The sequence below is a fragment of the Salmo salar genome, chromosome 02 (genome assembly GCF_965601325.2).
Source record: "Salmo salar chromosome 02, fSalSal1, whole genome shotgun sequence".
NCBI classification, from domain to species: Eukaryota; Metazoa; Chordata; class Actinopteri; order Salmoniformes; family Salmonidae; genus Salmo; species Salmo salar.
In genome coordinates, this window is record NC_138292.1 from 86630497 (window position 1) to 86649148 (window position 18652).

Consider the following 18652-nt stretch of genomic DNA (forward strand, 5'->3'; position numbering starts at 1 on the left):
GCTGTATCACAGCGGTCTAAGGCACTACAGACCCTGGTTCAAATCCAGGCTGAATCACAGCGGTCTAAGGCACTGCGTGAGGCGTCACTATAGTACCTGGTTTGAATCCAGGCCGTATCGCAGCGGTCTAAGGCACTGCGTGAGGCGTCACTATAGTACCTGGTTTGAATCCAGGCCGTATCGCAGCGGTCTAAGGCACTGCGTGAGGCGTCACTATAGTACCTGGTTTGAATCCAGGCCGTATCGCAGCGGTCTAAGGCACTGCGTGAGGCGTCACTATAGTACCTGGTTTGAATCCAGGCCGTATCGCAGCGGTCTAAGGCACTGCGTGAGGCGTCACTATAGTACCTGGTTTGAATCCAGGCCGTATCGCAGCGGTCTAAGGCACAGCGTGAGGCGTCACTATAGTACCTGGTTTGAATCCAGGCCGGATCACAGCGGTCTAAGGCACTGCGTGAGGCGTCACTATAGTACCTGGTTCACATCCGGCCGTGATTGGGAGACCTGCCCCACAGGGCGGCGCACAATTGGCCCAGCGTCGTCCGGGTTTGGCTGGAGTAGGCCGTCATTGTAAATATGAATTTATTTTTAACTGACTTGCCTAGTTAAATAAAGGTAACATTTTGTTTTAAGTGATTGGTTTTCAGGCTGACAGTGTGTCATCTACCTTCCAGCCATCCATTCACCCACTCAGAAAACCTCTAGTGATGTTCTGACTGACATGTTGTGTTATCTACCTTCCAGCCATCCATTCACCCACTCAGAAGACCTCTAGTGATGTTCTGACTGACATGTTGTGTTGTCTACCTTCCAGCCATCCATTCACCCACTCAGAAGACCTCTAGTGATGTTCTGACTGACATGTTGTGTTATCTACCTTCCAGCCATCCAATCACCCACTCAGAAGAGACCTCTAGTGATGTTCTGACTGACATGTTGTGTTATCTACCTTCCAGCCATCCAATCACCCACTCAGACGAGCTCATTTCTGTAAGTACATAGATGTACATGTACATAATCAATGTCCACTAGTGGCTAACACAGTTAAAAATATTCATTTACATTTTTATTCAGATAACATGTTGCAAAAAAAAATACAATCTGCACTCTGTGTTTTCTTAGCTTGAAGACTGAGGGCTCTATTCAATTCGCATCGCGGAAGTTCAGCTTTGCAGCGTTATTGAAATTTAAAGGCAGTGTTACCGCTTTAGTGGAGACTGCATTCAAGGTAAACCCTGCATATGTCGGCTCAATCCGAAATGACCTTTACATTTCTATAGCGGAATCTGTAACACTTCAGCTGTACAGACTGAATAGAGTCCTAGTACACAAATTAATTAAATTAAACCAAAAGACTAAATTCATGAGGTTAGAGTCAAGAAATACACCGAGTCCATAGTTGCGAACATAAGAAACCATTACAATTGAAACAGGTTCGTCGGCACAATTAAAAAAAAAATGTACTTGCAGTTGACAGAAAGCTAAATTGTAGCTGGTACCACTGGATAACCTAGCACACGATGCTATGACGCCCTATGCTCACCTGAACAAATTCTTCATCAGCCTATCAAAGACTTTAGACTTTACGTTGACCAACCAATGGCATTTTTTAAAATAGGTAAACTTTGGCTACTAGAGGGATATTTTAAACCTACAAATTCATTGGTCTGTAACATAATGTTGTGTACCAATATTGCATTGATGCTTCCTTGACTAGACTACTAGCTACTACTAACATTAGACAACATTTTCATGTTTTTGCATATACAGTATGACAAAATCCCATGTTATTGTTTCTGTTTGACACATCCATGTGCTTTGAGGGGGAAAAAATATGAGATTGTTACAACATGTACAATTTAGTGTTCTGTCAACTGCCTTCATTGTACTTACAGAAATGAGCTCGTCTGAGTGGGTGAATGGATGGCCGGAAGGTGTATAACACAACTTGTCAGTCAGAACATGCAAGTAAATGAACTATTTTAATTGGCCGATACCCATTTTGTGCTGGAGAACCTGTTTACATTTAAAATGGTTGCTTAGGGACCCATTATTCATCCGTTTAATAATTTATATTGTAAAATATCAAAATCATATAAAGAACATCTTTATAGATGAATTCAATCAGTCCAAATCCATAATAATAAAAAAAGAGAAATGTTTTAATTGTAATCTGATTTTAGACATGATCATGTCTCTAGAGAAAAAATAAATAAAAAATGGGCCTAATTTTGAGTAAGATTTCATATAAACAACATGATTTAATGTAGCATAAAACAACAGTCAAACATCAATCAGAACACAGTGACTCATCAGAACACAGCCTGTCTATTCTATCATATGATTTCAGGTCCTTTGTCTGGGAAAATGTCTTTCCACAATTAGGTTCCCTCACTAAAACGCTTTCCAAACTGTGAGCTTATCTTCCCCTGTGTGTGTATGTTCTCATGCCTTTTCAGGCTCCCTAACTGGGTAAAACTCTTTCCACACTGGGAACAATGGTAAGGCTTCTCTCCAGAGTGTATTCTCTTATGTTTGTTCAGGTTCCCTAAATTAGAAAAACTCTTTCCACACTGGGAGCAATGGCAAGTTTTCTCCCCTGTGTGTGTCCTCTCATGCTCCTTTAAGTTATCCGACAACCTGAAATTCTTTCCACAATGGGAACAGTGGTAAGGCTTATCTCCAGAGTGTATTCTCTTATGTTTGTTCAGGTTCCCTAAATGGGAAAAACTCTTTCCACACTGGGAGCATCGGAAAGGCTTTTCTCCTGTGTGTTTCCTCTCATGCTCTTTTAGGTTCCTTAACTTGGTAAAACCCTTTCTACAGATGGAGCAATGGTAAGGTATGTCTCCTGTGTGTGTCCTCTCATGCTCCTTCCGATTATCTGACAACCTAAAGTTCTTTCCACAATGGGAACAAGGGTAAGGCTTCTCTCCAGAGTGTATTCTCTTATGTTTGTTCAGGTTCCCTAACTGGGTAAAACTCTTTCCACACTGAGAGCAGTGATAAGCCTTTTCTCCTGAGTGTATTCCTTTATGCCTTTTCAGGCTCACTAATTGGGTATAACTTTTTCCACACTGGAAGCATTGGAAGGGCTTTTCTCCTGTGTGTGTTCTATCATGCTCTTTCAGCTTCCATAACCACTTAAAACTCTTATTACACTGGGAGCAGTGGTGTTGTCTCACTGGATTGGACGTCTCAGGGTCGTGTTCCCCTGAAGGACGCTTCCGTCTGTCAGAGTGAGAGTCTGGTCTCTCTCCTGCCAAAGACAAACATAGTATTTAGTTAAACAGAGAGATAGTGATTAGAACAGGTGATAGGAGTCTATTGAAAGATGGATAAAGATACAGTTTTACTGTTCTTTATACAGTGCATTTTGAAAGTATTCAGACCCCTTCCCTTTTTCCACATTTTGTTACGTTACAGCCTTATTCTAAAATGTATTAAAATATTTTTTTCACCTTATCAGCACACAATACCCCATAATAACAAAGTGAAAACAGGTTTTTAGACATTTCTGCAAATTTATAAAAAATAAACAATATCTTATTTACAGAAGTATTCAGACCCTTTGACATGAGACTCGAAATTGAGCTCCGGTGCATCCTGTTTCCATTGATCATCATTGATATGTTTCTACCACTTCATTGGAGTCCACCTGTGGTCAATTCAATTGATTGGACATGATTTGGAAAGGCACACACCTGTCTATACAAGGTCCCACAGTTGACAGTGCATGTCAGAGCAAAAATCAAGCCATGAGGTTGAAGGATTGTGATCCTGGGAAGGGTACCAAAAAAATGTCTGCAGCATTGAAGGTCCCCCAAGAACACAGTGGTCTCCATCATTCTTAAATGGAAGAAGTTTTGAACCACCAAGACTCTTCCGAGAGCTGGCCTGCCCGGTCAAACTGAGCAATCGGGGGGAGAAGTGCATTGGTCGGGGAAGTGACCAAGAACCCAATGGTCACTCTGACAGAGCTCCAGAGTTCCTCTGTGGAGATGGAAGAACCTTCCAGACTTTCTGAATACAATGTATGTTAGGGTGTTGACTTTCTGTAAAACCTTCTAGAACCTTCTATAGGCATCCAGTGCTGAGAGAAAGTTTGTTAACCCTGTTCCTATACTACCCTACCAAGCAAAAAGGCAGTAACTGCTCATAGCGTGGAACTGAGAAAAATTGCTTTTATTTACCTTGGTTTCACAGGAACTTTATGCAGTTACTGCTAACATGGTCCCCATTTTCTCCAAAACACAATACAATAGAGATATGTCCACATGATTAAGCATGTATTTAACGTAGCTAAAAATGTAGCAAAAATAACATTAACTAATTTTCTACCAAATGAGCAGTTACTGCCTTTTTTTGCTTGATAGGGCAGGAATACGTGTCCAACCTCTAATCTAGAATATCTGATTCTAATTATCAGCTGGTTGTGAAGATAAACCAGGTTAGTTCAAAATGGGGGTCGGAGCGGAAAAACCCTACAGTCGGTTAGCGCTCCAGGAAACAGGGTTGGAGACACCTGCGTTTTGCATTTTCTGTATTTCTACATGAAATTGACCTAAAAATGTGATCAGATCTTCATTCAAGTCCTAATAATAGATCAAGTGCACCAGATTTTCTTTTTTTAATAACACAAAAACCACTTAATATCTGTATTGAGCAAATTGAGCCAACATTCAATTTCCTTGTGGGGAAAAGTATGTGAACCTCTAAATGAACCTCTCAAAGTGTATTAAAGTAGTCAAAACTGTAGTATTTGGTTCCATATTCCTTGCATGCAATGACCTCATCAAGCTTGTAACTCTACAAACTCCTTGGATGAATTTGCAGTTTTTTTGCGAGGTTGTGTTCTGAGTTTTTTCCAACCAGAAGTGAATGGTGAATAATATCTTGTGCCATTTTCTATTCAATTAAGAATTTAAAAAAAATCTGAACACTTGTAAATTATTCCTGATATACCATGATTAAGAAAAAAAAACATGAATGAATAATGAATAATGATTAGTGAGAAACGTACAGAAGCTACAACAACACATGCTAATATAGTCTCCATTGGGTCACCATTACCAATGACATGGAAGAACATAATACATGTTTTGTAGTAGCCTCTAAGATTCTCAGTCATCAATGATTTCGTAATTATGGCATTATCAGGATTCATTTAGAAGTGTTCAGAAAACATTTTGTTTTTATTGAGCCAGGTTCTCTTTAGATTGTGGATTTTAACAATGGGAATGTTTTTTCTGGAACTTTTCCACATTACTTATGTTTTGGGAGCCACAGGCTGTCTGCACTTGGGCTCTCTGTGTGGATGGATGGCTATCTGTGTGGATGGATGGCTATCTGTGTGGATAGATGGCTTATTGGATGGTGTCTGTGGTGCTCTGTGTGGATGGATGTCTCTCTGTGTAGATGGATGGCTCTCTGTGTGAATGGATGGCTCTCTGTGTGGATGGATGGCTCTCTGTGTGGATGGATGGCTCTCTGTGTGGATGGATGGATCTCTGTGTGGATGGATGGCTTGTTGGAGGGCCGTGCGCTGTGGCGCTCGTGTGGATGGATGGCTCATTGGATGGTATATGTGGCTCTCTGTGTGGATGGATGGCTCAGTGGATGGTATATGTAGCTCTCTGTGTGGATGGATGGCTCAGTGGATTGTATATGTGGCTCTCTGTGTGGCTGGATGGCTCTCTGTGTGGATGGATGGATCTCTGTGTGGATGGATGGCTTGTTGGATGGTGTCTCGTTGCGTCTGTGGCGCTCTGTGTGGATGGATGGCTCATTGGATGGTATATGTGGCTCTCTGTGTGGATGGATGGCTCAGTGGATGGTATATGTGGCTCACTGTGTGGATGGATGGCTCTCTGTGTGGATGGATGGCTCTCTGTGTGGAAGGATGGCTCTCTGTGTGGATGGATGGCTCAGTGAGTCTGTGGCGCGGGGGGGGGGGTTATTTTATTTCTTGATTTTTTTTGTGATATCCAATTGGTAGTTACAATCGTCTCATCGCTGCAACTCCCCAAAGGGCTAGGGAGAGGCGAAGGACTAGACAAGCATTCTCCGAAACTTCTGAACACCATGTTCGCTTAACCTGGAAGGCAGCACCAATGTGATGACCAAAGTCAGCTTGCAGGTGCCCGGACCGCCACAAGGAGTTGCTGGAACGCGATGAGCCAAGGAAAGTCCCCCTGGGAGTACTGTTCTGGAAGCATAAGGACCTTATCTTTCATATAAGCAAGAAATAATAATCATTTTTAAAAAAGGTTAAAAAGATACACACCTTTATAAGGTTAGTGTTCCCACAGGGTCATGTTACAGCACGTGTTTACAGAACCCCGATGGAAGACAAGAGGCGACATACCTGTGCTAATTAACTATCTAGCTCCTGTGTGTAAGCCTAAGTCAGGGTGTCTAGCGGAAGACTAGTTTAGTAGGATGGAGGCTCCATAGCTGTATGGCTCTGTAACTGCTACAGTAAGTGTATATTTTTAATTTGAAGGATTCTTTCACGCTGCTTCAAAAGCCGTATCGCAAGCAATGATTGACTTTCTAAACACACACAGCCTGGTCTCATAGACTAGACGTAACATAGTACATGCAAACTAATGGCTGAAATCTGTAGGGAGAATGCAGAATGCCTCCTAGAGTTCTCGAGAGCTAGCTGATGACATATCTTCCCAGAGGAATAAGAGGATGTCTTTATCAATTCCTACAGTACAGAAAAACATATCCAAGTGTAGTGCCCTTTTAAAAATCACACATTAGTTCAACAACTGCAGAATTTGTGTCCTTGTTTAAGATAGTACTTACTGGAGTTAATCAGATCTCCAGTATTTTCTGCTTCTTCCTCCTCCAATGTGACAGTTATCCCCTTCACGCCAAAAACGTCTTCCTCTTCTTTCACTGTGACAGCAACATCATCCTCTTTCACTCTGAAAACGTCTTCATCTTCTTTCACTGAAACAGCCTCCTCTTTCAAATTGAACGCGTCTTCCTCTTCTTTCACCGTAACAGCCTCACCTTTAACTTCTTTTTTGACGGTAACAGCCTCCTCTTCCTTCTCCTCTTTCACTATAGTTCCTTTCTCCGTCCAGAAGACCTCTTCTTTAGCAGGGGGAGAGTGGCTTAGTAAACTCATGGTCGGGATGTTAGCTAGCTAGGCTAATGCTGACTGACAACAACGTTAATATAAAATTAAATGGGGTAACTATTTGTTTCCACAAAAGTGCGTTTAAACCATAGTGGCAAATAAACCACGAAATTGTCTAAAGAGTGTATATATTTCGACAATGTTAGCTACCGAGGTGGCTGCAGTTGTTGAAGAAGCGTACCGTCCACTAGATTATACGTCACACTAGAAACATCGCCTGAAAGACACATATCGCCATCTGCTGTCTGGAGGGAGTCAACGCAGTTGAGGGAATGTTTAATTTTTGTCTATTAAATAATATTATATATATAGATTAATAACACTTTTACAAATAAAAGCATGTGTTGATTGATTAGTTCAGATTTTTTATGAGTGAGAATTTAAAACAAACTTTACATCTGTTGCTAAGTGAAAGATGAAAATAGAGCTCCTTGGTGGGTTTAGAGTCTAAATGAGAACGCATGAGCACAAAAGAACCCCGTACCTGCTGTAAATCGATGCAGGATATTTGATGTTATGGGGCTATTTTGCTTCCATTGATCCTGGGGCCCTTTGATTTCTTCACTGTTATTCTACAATGTAGAAAATAGTTTCAAAAAAATAAAAAATAACCTTGAATGAGTATGTGTTCTAAAACTTTTGACAGGTAGTGAGTTACTCATTGGTAGCGTTATCAGATTGCACAGCATATATTTTCACTGCTACTCAGAAGATACACAACTTTACATTTCTGTGTCACCAGAGGATTTTAGCTCCACAGATAAATTATTAGACTGTATTAGTGATTTAAATACTTGGATGAGTCCCAACTTCCTCCAGCTAAATCAAGACAAGAACGAGGTAATTATTGTTGGAACCAAAGCACAGAGAGAGAATCTGGCCGCACATTTTAATTCACAGGCAATAAACATAAAACACCAGGTAAAAAACCTAGGTGTTATTTTAGTTTCTGAACTAAATTTCGATTCACACATTAGGAATGTGACCAAAATAGCTTTTTACCACATGAGGAACATTGCCAAGGTGTGATCATTTCTATCTCAGGCTGATACAGAGAGACTCATCCATGCTTTAATTACAAGCAAGCTACTGTAATGCTCTTCTATTCTGGACTACCCAAGAAAGTCATTGGTCAACTGCAAAACATACAGAATACTGCAGCAGGGGTACTGACCAAGACCAGACGGAGAGCACACATTACACTGGTTTTATGGTCTCTGCACTGGCTGCCTGTCAGTTTTAGAATTCATTTAAAAATCATCCTATTGGTTTTTAAATCAATCCATGATTGTGCACCGCAATACATGTCAGACATGTTTTTAAGTTATGTACCCAGTAGGTCCCTCAGGTCCTCTGGCCTTTTAACTATCCCAAAGCCTAGGACCAAGAGGCATGGAGAGGCAGCCTTTAGTTACTATACCCCCAGCCTCTGGAATAGCCTGCCAGATAACCTGAGGGGGACCAAGAGGCATGGAGAGGCAGCCTTTAGTTACTATACCCCCAGCCTCTGGAATAGCCTGCCAGATAACCTGAGGGGGACCAAGAGGCATGGAGAGGCAGCCTTTAGTTACTATGCCTCCAGCTTCTGGAATAGCCTGTCAGAGAACCTGAGGGGGACCAAGAGGCATGGAGAGGCAGCCTTTAGTTACTATGCCTCCAGCTTCTGGAATAGTCTGCCAGAGAACCTTGATTTTCCTCAGGGTGCTTTTTAGTTGTTTAGTTTGTCATTCTTTTTGTTTTCTATCTTATGTTTGTTTAGTAAATATTTCAGATTTTATTTGTCATTGTTTTTTCCTCGGATGTGTACGCCATCCCTAAGTTTGCTTCTCTTCTCTCTGAAATCTTTCCAATGGAAAAATCATTAAAGTACTTGGTAATATCAGTGGGTTTTGTGATTTATTGAGATTCAATCTGATTCAATAAACAATGGTGCTGAGTTTGCCTTTTTGCCCAACATTTCATTTAAGGTGCTCCAAAGCTTTTTACTATCATTCTTTATGTCATTTATCTTTGTTTCATTGTATAGTTTCTTCTCCTTTTTATTCAGTTTAGTGACATGATTTCTCAGTTTGAAGTACGTTTGCCAATCGGTTGTGCAGCCAGACCTATTTTCCATTCCTGTTGCCTCATCCCTCTCAACCATACACTCTTTCAATTCCTCATCAATCCAAGGGAATTTAACAGTTTTTACAGTCCTTTTCTTAATGGGTGCATGCTTATTAGTAACTGGAATAAGCAATTTCATAAATGTGTCAAGTGCTGCGTCTGGTCGCTCCTCATTACACACCACGGACCAACAAATATTCTTTACATCAACAACATAGGAATCACTACAACTTATTGTATGACCTCTTTTACAGAACATCAGGCCCAGCCTTTGGAACTTGGGTTTGTCTCGATATGGCTACTATATAGTGATCACTACATCCAATGGATTTCTATACTGCTTTCAAACTATTTTCTGCAGCATAAGTAAAGATATGATCAACACATGTTGATGATTTAATTCCTATGCTGTTTGTTACTACCATGGTAGGTTGACTGATAATCTGAACCAGGTTGCAGGCACTAGTTACAGTTTGAAGTTTTTTCTTGAGTGGTCAGCTTGATGAAAGCCAGTCAATATTTAAATCACCCAGAAAATATACCTCTCTGTTGACATCACATACATTATCAATAATTTCACACATGTTATCCAGATACTGACTGTGTTAGCACTTGGTGGTCTATAGCAGCTTCCCACCAGAATGGGCTTTAGGCGAGGCAAATGAACCTGTAGCCATATTACTTCAACAGTATTTAACTTGAGATCCTCTCTAAGCTTTACAGGAATGTGGTTCTGAATATAAACGGAAACACCTCCACCTTTGATATTTCTGTATTTTCTGTAGATGTTATAACCATGTAATGCTACAATTGTAACATCAAAGCTATTATCTAAGTGAGTTTCAGAGAATGTCAGAATATGCACATCATTTGTTACAAGCAAATTATTGACTTCATGAACCTTGTTTCTTAAGCAACATATGTTAAAGTGGGCTATTTTTAGCACTTTTCTGGGATGCTTGCTTGTTTTCATTGCTTTATTGTGAAGCTGAGGAAAAGTAGACATACTCATGTTATTTATGTTAGTGCAGGGTGAGCTGCACACAGTGGACTTCCTCCTAGGGCACACCGCCTCAGTGCTAACAGTGCATCTCTGGTTCATAGGCACATGATTACTATATACAGTAGCTGTAGCATCAGCAGAGGCATTCAGGGCAGTTAACGGGACATAAATTAGGTCACTTACACTGTGTCGTCCAACACCCCTGGGATAATGTATTATTGATTGTATGTTTGTTTATTCCATGTGTAACTCTGTGTTGTTGTAGGTGTCGAACTGCTTTGCTTTATCTTGGCCAGGTCACAGTTGCAAATGAGAACTTGTTCTCAACTAGCCTACCTGGTTAAATAAAGGTGAAATAAAAAATATAATTTTTTTTATAAAAATGTACATTTGATGACGCATTATGACAACTAAGCAACAAAATGGTAGAGATGAACTGAACAGGGCTTGGGTCATTGATATGTCATTGTCTCAGTGCAGCCTTAAAATGCTGTGAAAGGATCAGGCTGTTGATTGTGGCCTGTGGAATATTGTCCCACTGCTTTTCAATGGCTGTGACGAAGTTGCTGGATATTGGCGGGAACTGGAATACGCCGTCATACACATCGATCCAGAGCATCCCAAACTTGCTTAATGGGTAATTTGTCTGGTGAGTATGCAGGCCATGGAAGAACTGGGACATTTTCAGCTTCCAGGAATTGTGTACAGATCCTTGCGACATGGGGCCGTGCAGTACCCTGCTGAAACATAAGGTGATAGAGCCGGACGTATGTCACAACAATGGGCCTCAGGATCTTGTCACGGTGTTCAAATTGCCATCAATAAAATGCAATTGTCTTCGTAGCTTACGCCTGCCCATACCATAACCCCAAACGACACCATTGGGAATTCACAACATTGACAACAACAGACTGCTCGACCACATAACGTCATCATGTGGGCTAAGGCCGGTTGGACTTACTGCCAAATTCTCTAACACAATGTTGGATGTGGCTTTTGGTAGAGAAATTAACTTTCAATTTTCTGACAACAGCTCTGGTGGATATTCCATGCCAAAATATGAGACATCTATGGCATTGTGTTGTATGGCAAAACTGCAGATTTTAGAGTGGCCTTTTATTGTCCCCAGCACAAGGTACACCTGTGTAATGATAATGCTGTTTAATCAGCTTCTTGATATGCCACACCTGTAAGGTGGATTGATTACCTTTGCAAATGAGAAATGCTAACTAACAGGGATGTAAACAAATTTCAGCTCATGAAACATATTGCGTTTATATTTTTGTTCAGTATAATATGACTAAATGGTTTCTTTCTGTGTTGCAGGGACAGTCAAGCAATGTAATGGAAAGGCAACAGAACATGACTTTCCATTACAGAACAGAGCTGTGGGAGACCACATCAAGCTGGTAGAGTCGGGGGCTTGACGAAGAGAAACGCAACAATTATTTGTCATCACTCATATCAATATCACGTTGAAATCAATTGCGCATGAGGGGGAGATGAGGTTGCAAATCCTGTAAAAACGAACAGCTCAAACACCACACAGAATCTGGGAATAATGTGTACATCACTGGTTAGAGGACAATTTCTAGCAAAAAGCTACATTTTGAAGAGTTGCATTTTGATTTAAGTGGGTCGCCAACGTGGTAAGTGTAACGCAACACTTTTTTGGTTAAATAAGTACTCTTTCTATTCAGAGGCTGGATTTTTCCCCTGAGGCTAATATCCATATGACACTGAACTCAATAGAACAGGGCAATGGTTTAAGGTTCTACATTGTGACATTATCAATTAAAATACTCCTACTACAATGTTAAAACATCCTATATTGTGACATTATTTCATTGATATCATGAAACAACTTCATGTATGTATTTTCTGATGTTTAATCAGAGATCTTTTTGCAGAGTATCTCATGTCACATTGACTACAGCTATAAGGTTTCTCTCCTGTGTGTGTCCGCTGGTGCATAGTAAGACTGCTAGATGTAACAAAACTCTTCCCACATTGATCACAGCTATAAGGTTTCTCTCCTGTGTGTGTCCTCTGGTGTGTTTTCAGGCTGCTAGATGTAACAAAACTCTTCTCACATTGATCACAGCTATAAGGCTTCTCTCCTGTGTGTGTTCTCTGGTGTGATTTTAAATGTCTTGAGGAAACAAAACTCTTTCCACAGTTAGAGCAGTGGTAAGGTTTTTCTCCTGTATGGATTCTCTGATGTATTTTAAGATCTGCTAAAAAGATGAATCTCTTCCCACAGTCAGCGCAGCAATGAGGTTTCTCTCCAGTGTGTATTTTCAGGTGTGCTATCAGGTTGCCTGAGTGAGAAAAATTCTTCCCACATTGATTACAGCTATAAGGCTTCTCTCCTGTGTGTGTTCTCTGGTGTGATGTTAAATTTCCTGAGATAACAAAACTCTTTCCACAGTCAGAGCACTGGTAAGGTCTCTCTCCTGTGTGTGTTCTCTGGTGTATGGTCAGACGGCTAGATGTAACAAAACTCTTCCCACAATGATCACAGCTATAATGTTTCTCTCCTGTGTGTGTTCTCTGGTGTATAGTCAGATGGCTAGATGAAGTAAAACTCTTCCCACACTGATCACAGCTGTAAGATTTCTCTCCAGTTTGTATTCTCTGGTGTATTTTTAGTGAATCTGATCTTAAATAACTCTTCCCACAGTCAGAGCAGTGGTGAGATTTCTTCCCTGTGGGTTTCCGCAGGTGTTTCTTGAGGTGTTCTGATGTGGAGAGACTCTTCTCTGCCTCGTCAGCTTCATGATGTTGTTGAGGCTCCCCAGAGGATCCACGATAGTCCCGTCTCTCTCCTGTGTGAACAACAAAGTCAGACAGATGGTTAAAGGCCCATAACAGCAGAAATCCACTGTATCTTTCAGCTAAAGGGTGATCCCCATGATGTTGTACAACAATTTACATCCTTAATGAATGTTTAAATGCTTTTACAAACTTAATTGACTATTGTCTTAAGACAGTCAAGTGATCAAAAACAGCCATATTTTGTCTTATTCTTTTCACATTAGTAGTAATTAGGATGTATGATTCTAGGTTAGAAATAAGTTAAAGTTCCTGAAACCCTAAGCAGTGTGCCAGATAACTTTCGGTTTCCAATATAGGGCCCTTTCTGTGTTTGCAAACATTGCCACAAGAGAGCGATGCGTATGCAATCTGGTTGTAGAAACTCCTCCCTGCTAATGAGGAAACCGCTAGTTATAGATGTAGTATATCTGGTAATGAGGAAACCACTAGTTATGGATGTAGTATATCTGGTAATGAGGAAACCGCTAGTTATGGACGTAGTATATCTGGTAATGAGGAAACCACTAGTTATGGATGTAGTATATCTGGTAATGAAGAAACCACTAGTTATGGATGTAGTATATGTGGTAATGAGGAAACCACTAGTTATGGATGTACTATAACTGCTAATGAGGAAACCACTAGTTATGGATGTAGTATATCTGGTAATGAGGAAACCACTAGTTATGGATGTAGTATATCTGGTAATGAGGAAACCACTAGTTATGGATGTAGTATATCTGGTAATGAGGAAACCACTAGTTATGGATGTAGTATATCTGCATGGAGCAAAAATGGTGAACAAAGATTTTAGTTTTTCACAATGTATTCTGAATATTACTACACATTATCAGCTCAAGATCGTAGGCTGCCAGCAAAAATAGCCTCCATTTCCAGGTTGCTTATGAGTACATTTAACTTTTGGATTATAATTGTAAGGCTCGTTAGAATGTATAATGTTTATGTCATTGTCACAAATCAACTGGTTTATACTTTAAAAAATACTTTAACTTCAGCCAGTAAAATGCTCTTTGGCTAGCTTTAACTACTTTAAGTCTTTGGCTAGCTTTGCAACCAGCCTATCAATGAGCGTTAGCATTCAAGCTAATATAAATAATTTACAAGCAACTGCAGATTTCCCTTTTAACACCACACATCAGTTCAACAACTGCAGAGTTTATGCCTGCTTTTTAAGAAAGTACTTACTGGTGTTAATCAGGGCCGCATCAAAAATAAGTATTATGCAAATATCACAACCATATGTTATCTTAGCGACTGTTCAAGTAATAATCAAAACAACAACGGTTGCCTATGACAACCGCAAAAAAAACAAAAAAACATTTTTATTTAGAACTAATAACTGCATTAGTGGCGAAAAGGTGGCAGAGCTACAATGGTGTTTGTCAGACTAGCAGTGTTTGTCCCGAAAATCTGTCTTCTCAAGTAAACGTCTGTAGCCTCCAAACAGTTTGGGCTACACACTGATATGGTAAGTCTAAAACTTATATACACACACACACTACCAGTCAAAAGTTTTATATACACTACTCAAAAAAATAAAGGGAACACTAAAATAACACATCCTAGATCTGAATGAATGAAATAATCTTATTAAATACTTTTTTCTTTACATAGTTGAATGTGCTGACAACAAAATCACACAAAAATAATCAATGGAAATCCAATTTATCAACCCATGGAGGTCTGGATTTGGAGTCACACTCAAAATTAAAGTGGAAAACCACACTACAGGCTGATCCAACTTTGATGTAATGTCCTTAAAACAAGTCAAAATGAGGCTCAGTAGTGTGTGTGGCCTCCACGTGCCTGTATGACCTCCCTACAACGCCTGGGCATGCTCCTGATGAGGTGGCGGATGGTCTCCTGAGGGATCTCCTCCCAGACCAGGACTAAAGCATCCGCCAACTCCTGGACAGTCTGTGGTGCAACGTGGCGTTGGTGGATGGAGCGAGACATGATGTCCAAGATGTGCTCAATTGGATTCAGGTCTGGGGAACAGGCGGGCCAGTCCATAGCATCAATGTCTTCCTCTTGCAGGAACTGCTGACACACTCCAGCCACATGAGGTCTAGCATTGTCTTGCATTAGGAGGAACCCAGGGCCAACCGCACCAGCATATGGTCTCACAAGGGGTCTGAGGATCTCATCTCGGTACCTAATGGCAGTCAGGCTACCTCTGGCGAGCACATGGAGGGCTGTGCGGCCCTCCAAAGAAATGCCACCCCACACCATGACTGACCCACCGCCAAACCGGTCATGCTGGAGGATGTTGCAGGCAGCAGAACGTTCTCCACGGCGTCTCCAGACTCTGTCACGTCTGTCACATGTGCTCAGTGTGAACCTGCTTTCATCTGTGAAGAGCACAGTGGCGAATTTGCCAATCTTGGTGTTCTCTGGCAAATGCCAAACGTCCTGCACGGTGTTGGGCTGTAAGCACAACCCCCACCTGTGGACGTCGGGCCCTCATACCACCCTCATGGAGTCTGTTTCTGACCGTTTGAGCAGACACATGCACATTTGTGGCCTGCTGGAGGTCATTTTGCAGGGCTCTGGCAGTGCTCCTCCTGCTCCTCCTTGCACAAAGGCGGAGGTAGCGGTCCTGCTGCTGGGTTGTTGCCCTCCTACGGCCTCCTCCACGTCTCCTGATGTACTGGCCTGTCTCCTGGTAGCGCCTCCATGCTCTGGACACTACGCTGACAGACACAGCAAACCTTCTTGCAACAGCTCGCATTGATGTGCCATCCTGGATGAGCTGCACTACCTGAGCCACTTGTGTGGGTTGTAGACTCCGTCTCATGCTACCACTAGAGTGAAAGCACCGCCAGCATTCAAAAGTGACCAAAACATCAGCCAGGAAGCATAGGAACTGAGAAGTGGTCTGTGGTCACCACCTGCAGAACCACTCCTTTATTGGGGGTGTCTTGCTAATTGCCTATAATTTCCACCTGTTGTCTATTCCATTTGCACAACAGCATGTGAAATGTATTGTCAATCAGTGTTGCTTCCTAAGTGGACAGTTTGATTTCACAGAAGTGTGATTGACTTGGAGTTACATTGTGTTGTTTAAGTGTTCCCTTTATTTTTTTGAGCATATATACACACATATACATACAGTGGCAAGAAAAAGTATGTGAACCCTTTGGAATTACCTGGATTTCTGCTTAAATTGGTCATAGAATTTGATCTGATCTTCATCTAAGTCACAACAATAGACAAACAGTCTGCTTAAACTGATAACACACAAACAATTATAAGTGTCCATGTCTTCATTGAACACACCATGTAAACATTCACAGTGCATGGTGGGAAAAGTATGTGAACCCTTGGATTTAATAACTGGTTGAACCTCCTTTGGCAGCAATAACCTCAACCAAACGTTTTCTGTAGTTGTAGATCAAACATGCACAACGGTCAGGACGAATTTTGGACCATTCCTCTTTACAAAACTGTTTAAATTCAGGAATATTGTTGGAATATATAGAACGAACCTCTGCGTAACGTAAACTACCTGTTTCCTTTAACCTGAGAATGAACACTGTTGCACACAGCTCTAGCAAGATGGCTGTTTGTCGTTATAAAGGGCATTCACATACTGCTGGAAAGCCCAGCTCATTGGCTATCTAGCTAGTTATATTTCAAAACGATAGGTGGTCATTGGACCAAGACACTGTCAATCAAGTGAACACAGCTCGTCTCATTGGTGCTTAATGATGGCTGACCTCCATGGTATAATTGACGTGTTGCGTAGCCAATATGTAATGTAGAATGATGAAACAAGTTTGGTTGTCTTCTAGAGTGTCTGGGGATTGCACAGAAACCGAACTTGACCGGGTTAAACAACGTTTTGCAGATTAGATTTCATAAATAGTTTTGTTGCAAGTTGAAAGAGTCGGGAATTCATGCAAAACATCGTGTTTGGATATAAATCTACTACTACATTTTATCTCTGGGACCCTCAGGATGACAAATCAGAGCAAGATTACTGAATAGAAGTACATTATTTACCTTCAGAGCAGCAACTGTCCAGATTTCGGGACATTGATCCTGTAGAAGTAAAAATAAAGCCACAATCAATCAACCAACCAACCAATCTGCAGTTCAAACAATAACAAAGATATCATTCTGCTACTGTTTTGGTAATAAGATGATGATGGGGCTGGAGAAATGTAACTACTCTCAAATTCATAGACAGACCTATGGATGCAAGGACTGACCATGCACGATATCAACATTCTAGTTTTAACCATGTTTTGATGCTATACAGTGTTGGTTTACATATACCACAAACCCTTGACGTGCCTTATTGCTATTATAAACTGGTTACAAACGTAAAAATAAAATGTTTCGTCATACCCGTGGTATACGGTCTGATATACCACGGCTGTCTGTCAATCAGCATTCAGGGCTGGAACCACACAGTTTATAATCTTCAAGAATCAATGACTATATATAAATAATTTAAAAGCAACTGCAGATTTTCCTTTTAAAACCACACATCAGTTCAACAACTGCAGAGTTTGTGCCTCTGTTTTTAAGGCAGTACTTACTAGTATTAATCAGCGCCCGGTTTCCCAAAACCATCTTACGGCTAAGTTCATCATTAGAACCATTGGATGCCTTAAGATAACTTTGGGAAACGGGGCCCAGATATCCAGTTTCCTCCTCTTCTTCCTCCTCCTTCTTCGATGTAACAGTCATCTCCCCCTCCTCCTCTTTCACTCCAAAAACAGCATCCTCCTCTTTCTCTTTCTCTTCTTCTTTTACTGTAACATCCTCCTCCTCTTTCCCTCTGAACGCGTCTTCCTCTTCTTTCACTGAAACGTCTTTCTCTTCTTCTTTCACTGTAACAGCCTCCTCCTCCTCCTCCTCTTTCACGAGAGGTTCTTTCTCCGTCCAGTAGATCTCCTCTTCTTTAGCAGGAGGAGAGTAGTTTGGTGAACTCATTGTCGGAGATGTTAGTTAGCTAGGCTAATGCTAACTTAACCAGCCCGTTAGCTGACTAATAACAACAACAATGTAAATATGAAATTTAATCGGATAACTCACTGGACGACAGAAGTGGGTTTAAAACACAGTGGCTAATATACACGAAAGCGTCTAAAGAGCTTTATTGGTTAAGCTATTTTGGCTAGCAAGCTACCGAGGTGGCTGACTAACTGTTGTTGCTGTTGAAAGAAGCGTCCCGTCCACTACATTATACGTCACACTAACAGCATCGTCTTAAAGTCCCACATTGCTTTTTGTTGACCGGAGTGGGTAACGCAGTTGAGTAAAATTTATATTTTATTTTCTGATAACACGTTGAAGGTTAGGAAGCTTGAGTTTTTACAAACAGTTATGTTTTTGCGTTATTACATATTTATTCACTTATTTCCGGATATCTTCTAAACTACCTACAATGCAATATGTCGCAATGTCATATTGATCTACTCTGTACTACGAGTTCCAGTGAAACTCTCAGGTTTTCATCTGCAGCTTTTGTTGTTACGGACCTTAATTTATAAGCATAATTTTATATATGTATATTATATATATTATATATGAAGTAA

General features: G+C 40.9%; 1 protein-coding gene across 1 annotated transcript; it reads right to left on the reverse strand.

The window, feature by feature from the left end:
- Window positions 1–1039: 1039 nt before the first annotated feature.
- On the reverse strand, window positions 1040–18280 carry LOC106595752 (uncharacterized). The gene is made up of 5 exons (XM_045713449.2): window positions 17651–18280; window positions 17109–17147; window positions 12141–13093; window positions 6817–7162; window positions 1040–3259 (listed from the first exon to the last, which is right to left on the reverse strand). The coding sequence occupies exons 1-5, from the start codon at window positions 18045–18047 to the stop codon at window positions 2382–2384; spliced, it is 2613 nt and encodes an 870-aa protein (XP_045569405.2). The 5' UTR covers window positions 18048–18280; the 3' UTR covers window positions 1040–2381.
- Between the last annotated feature and the right edge of the window lie 372 nt (window positions 18281–18652).

What these genes read in the sequence shown, in the direction of transcription:
- LOC106595752 (XM_045713449.2), bottom strand. Translation starts at nt 18,047, where the DNA reads ATGAGTTCACCAAACTACTCTCCTCCTGCTAAAGAAGAGGAGATCTAC. An exon ending in GGACAGTTGCTGCTCTGAAG is followed by an intron (nt 13,094 to 17,108) that starts GTAAATAATGTA and finishes TTGTTCACACAG; the next exon opens with GAGAGAGACGGGACTATCGT. An exon ending in TGATTAAACATCAGAAAATA is followed by an intron (nt 7,163 to 12,140) that starts CATACATGAAGT and finishes GCATTAGCCTAG; the next exon opens with CTAGCTAACATCCCGACCAT.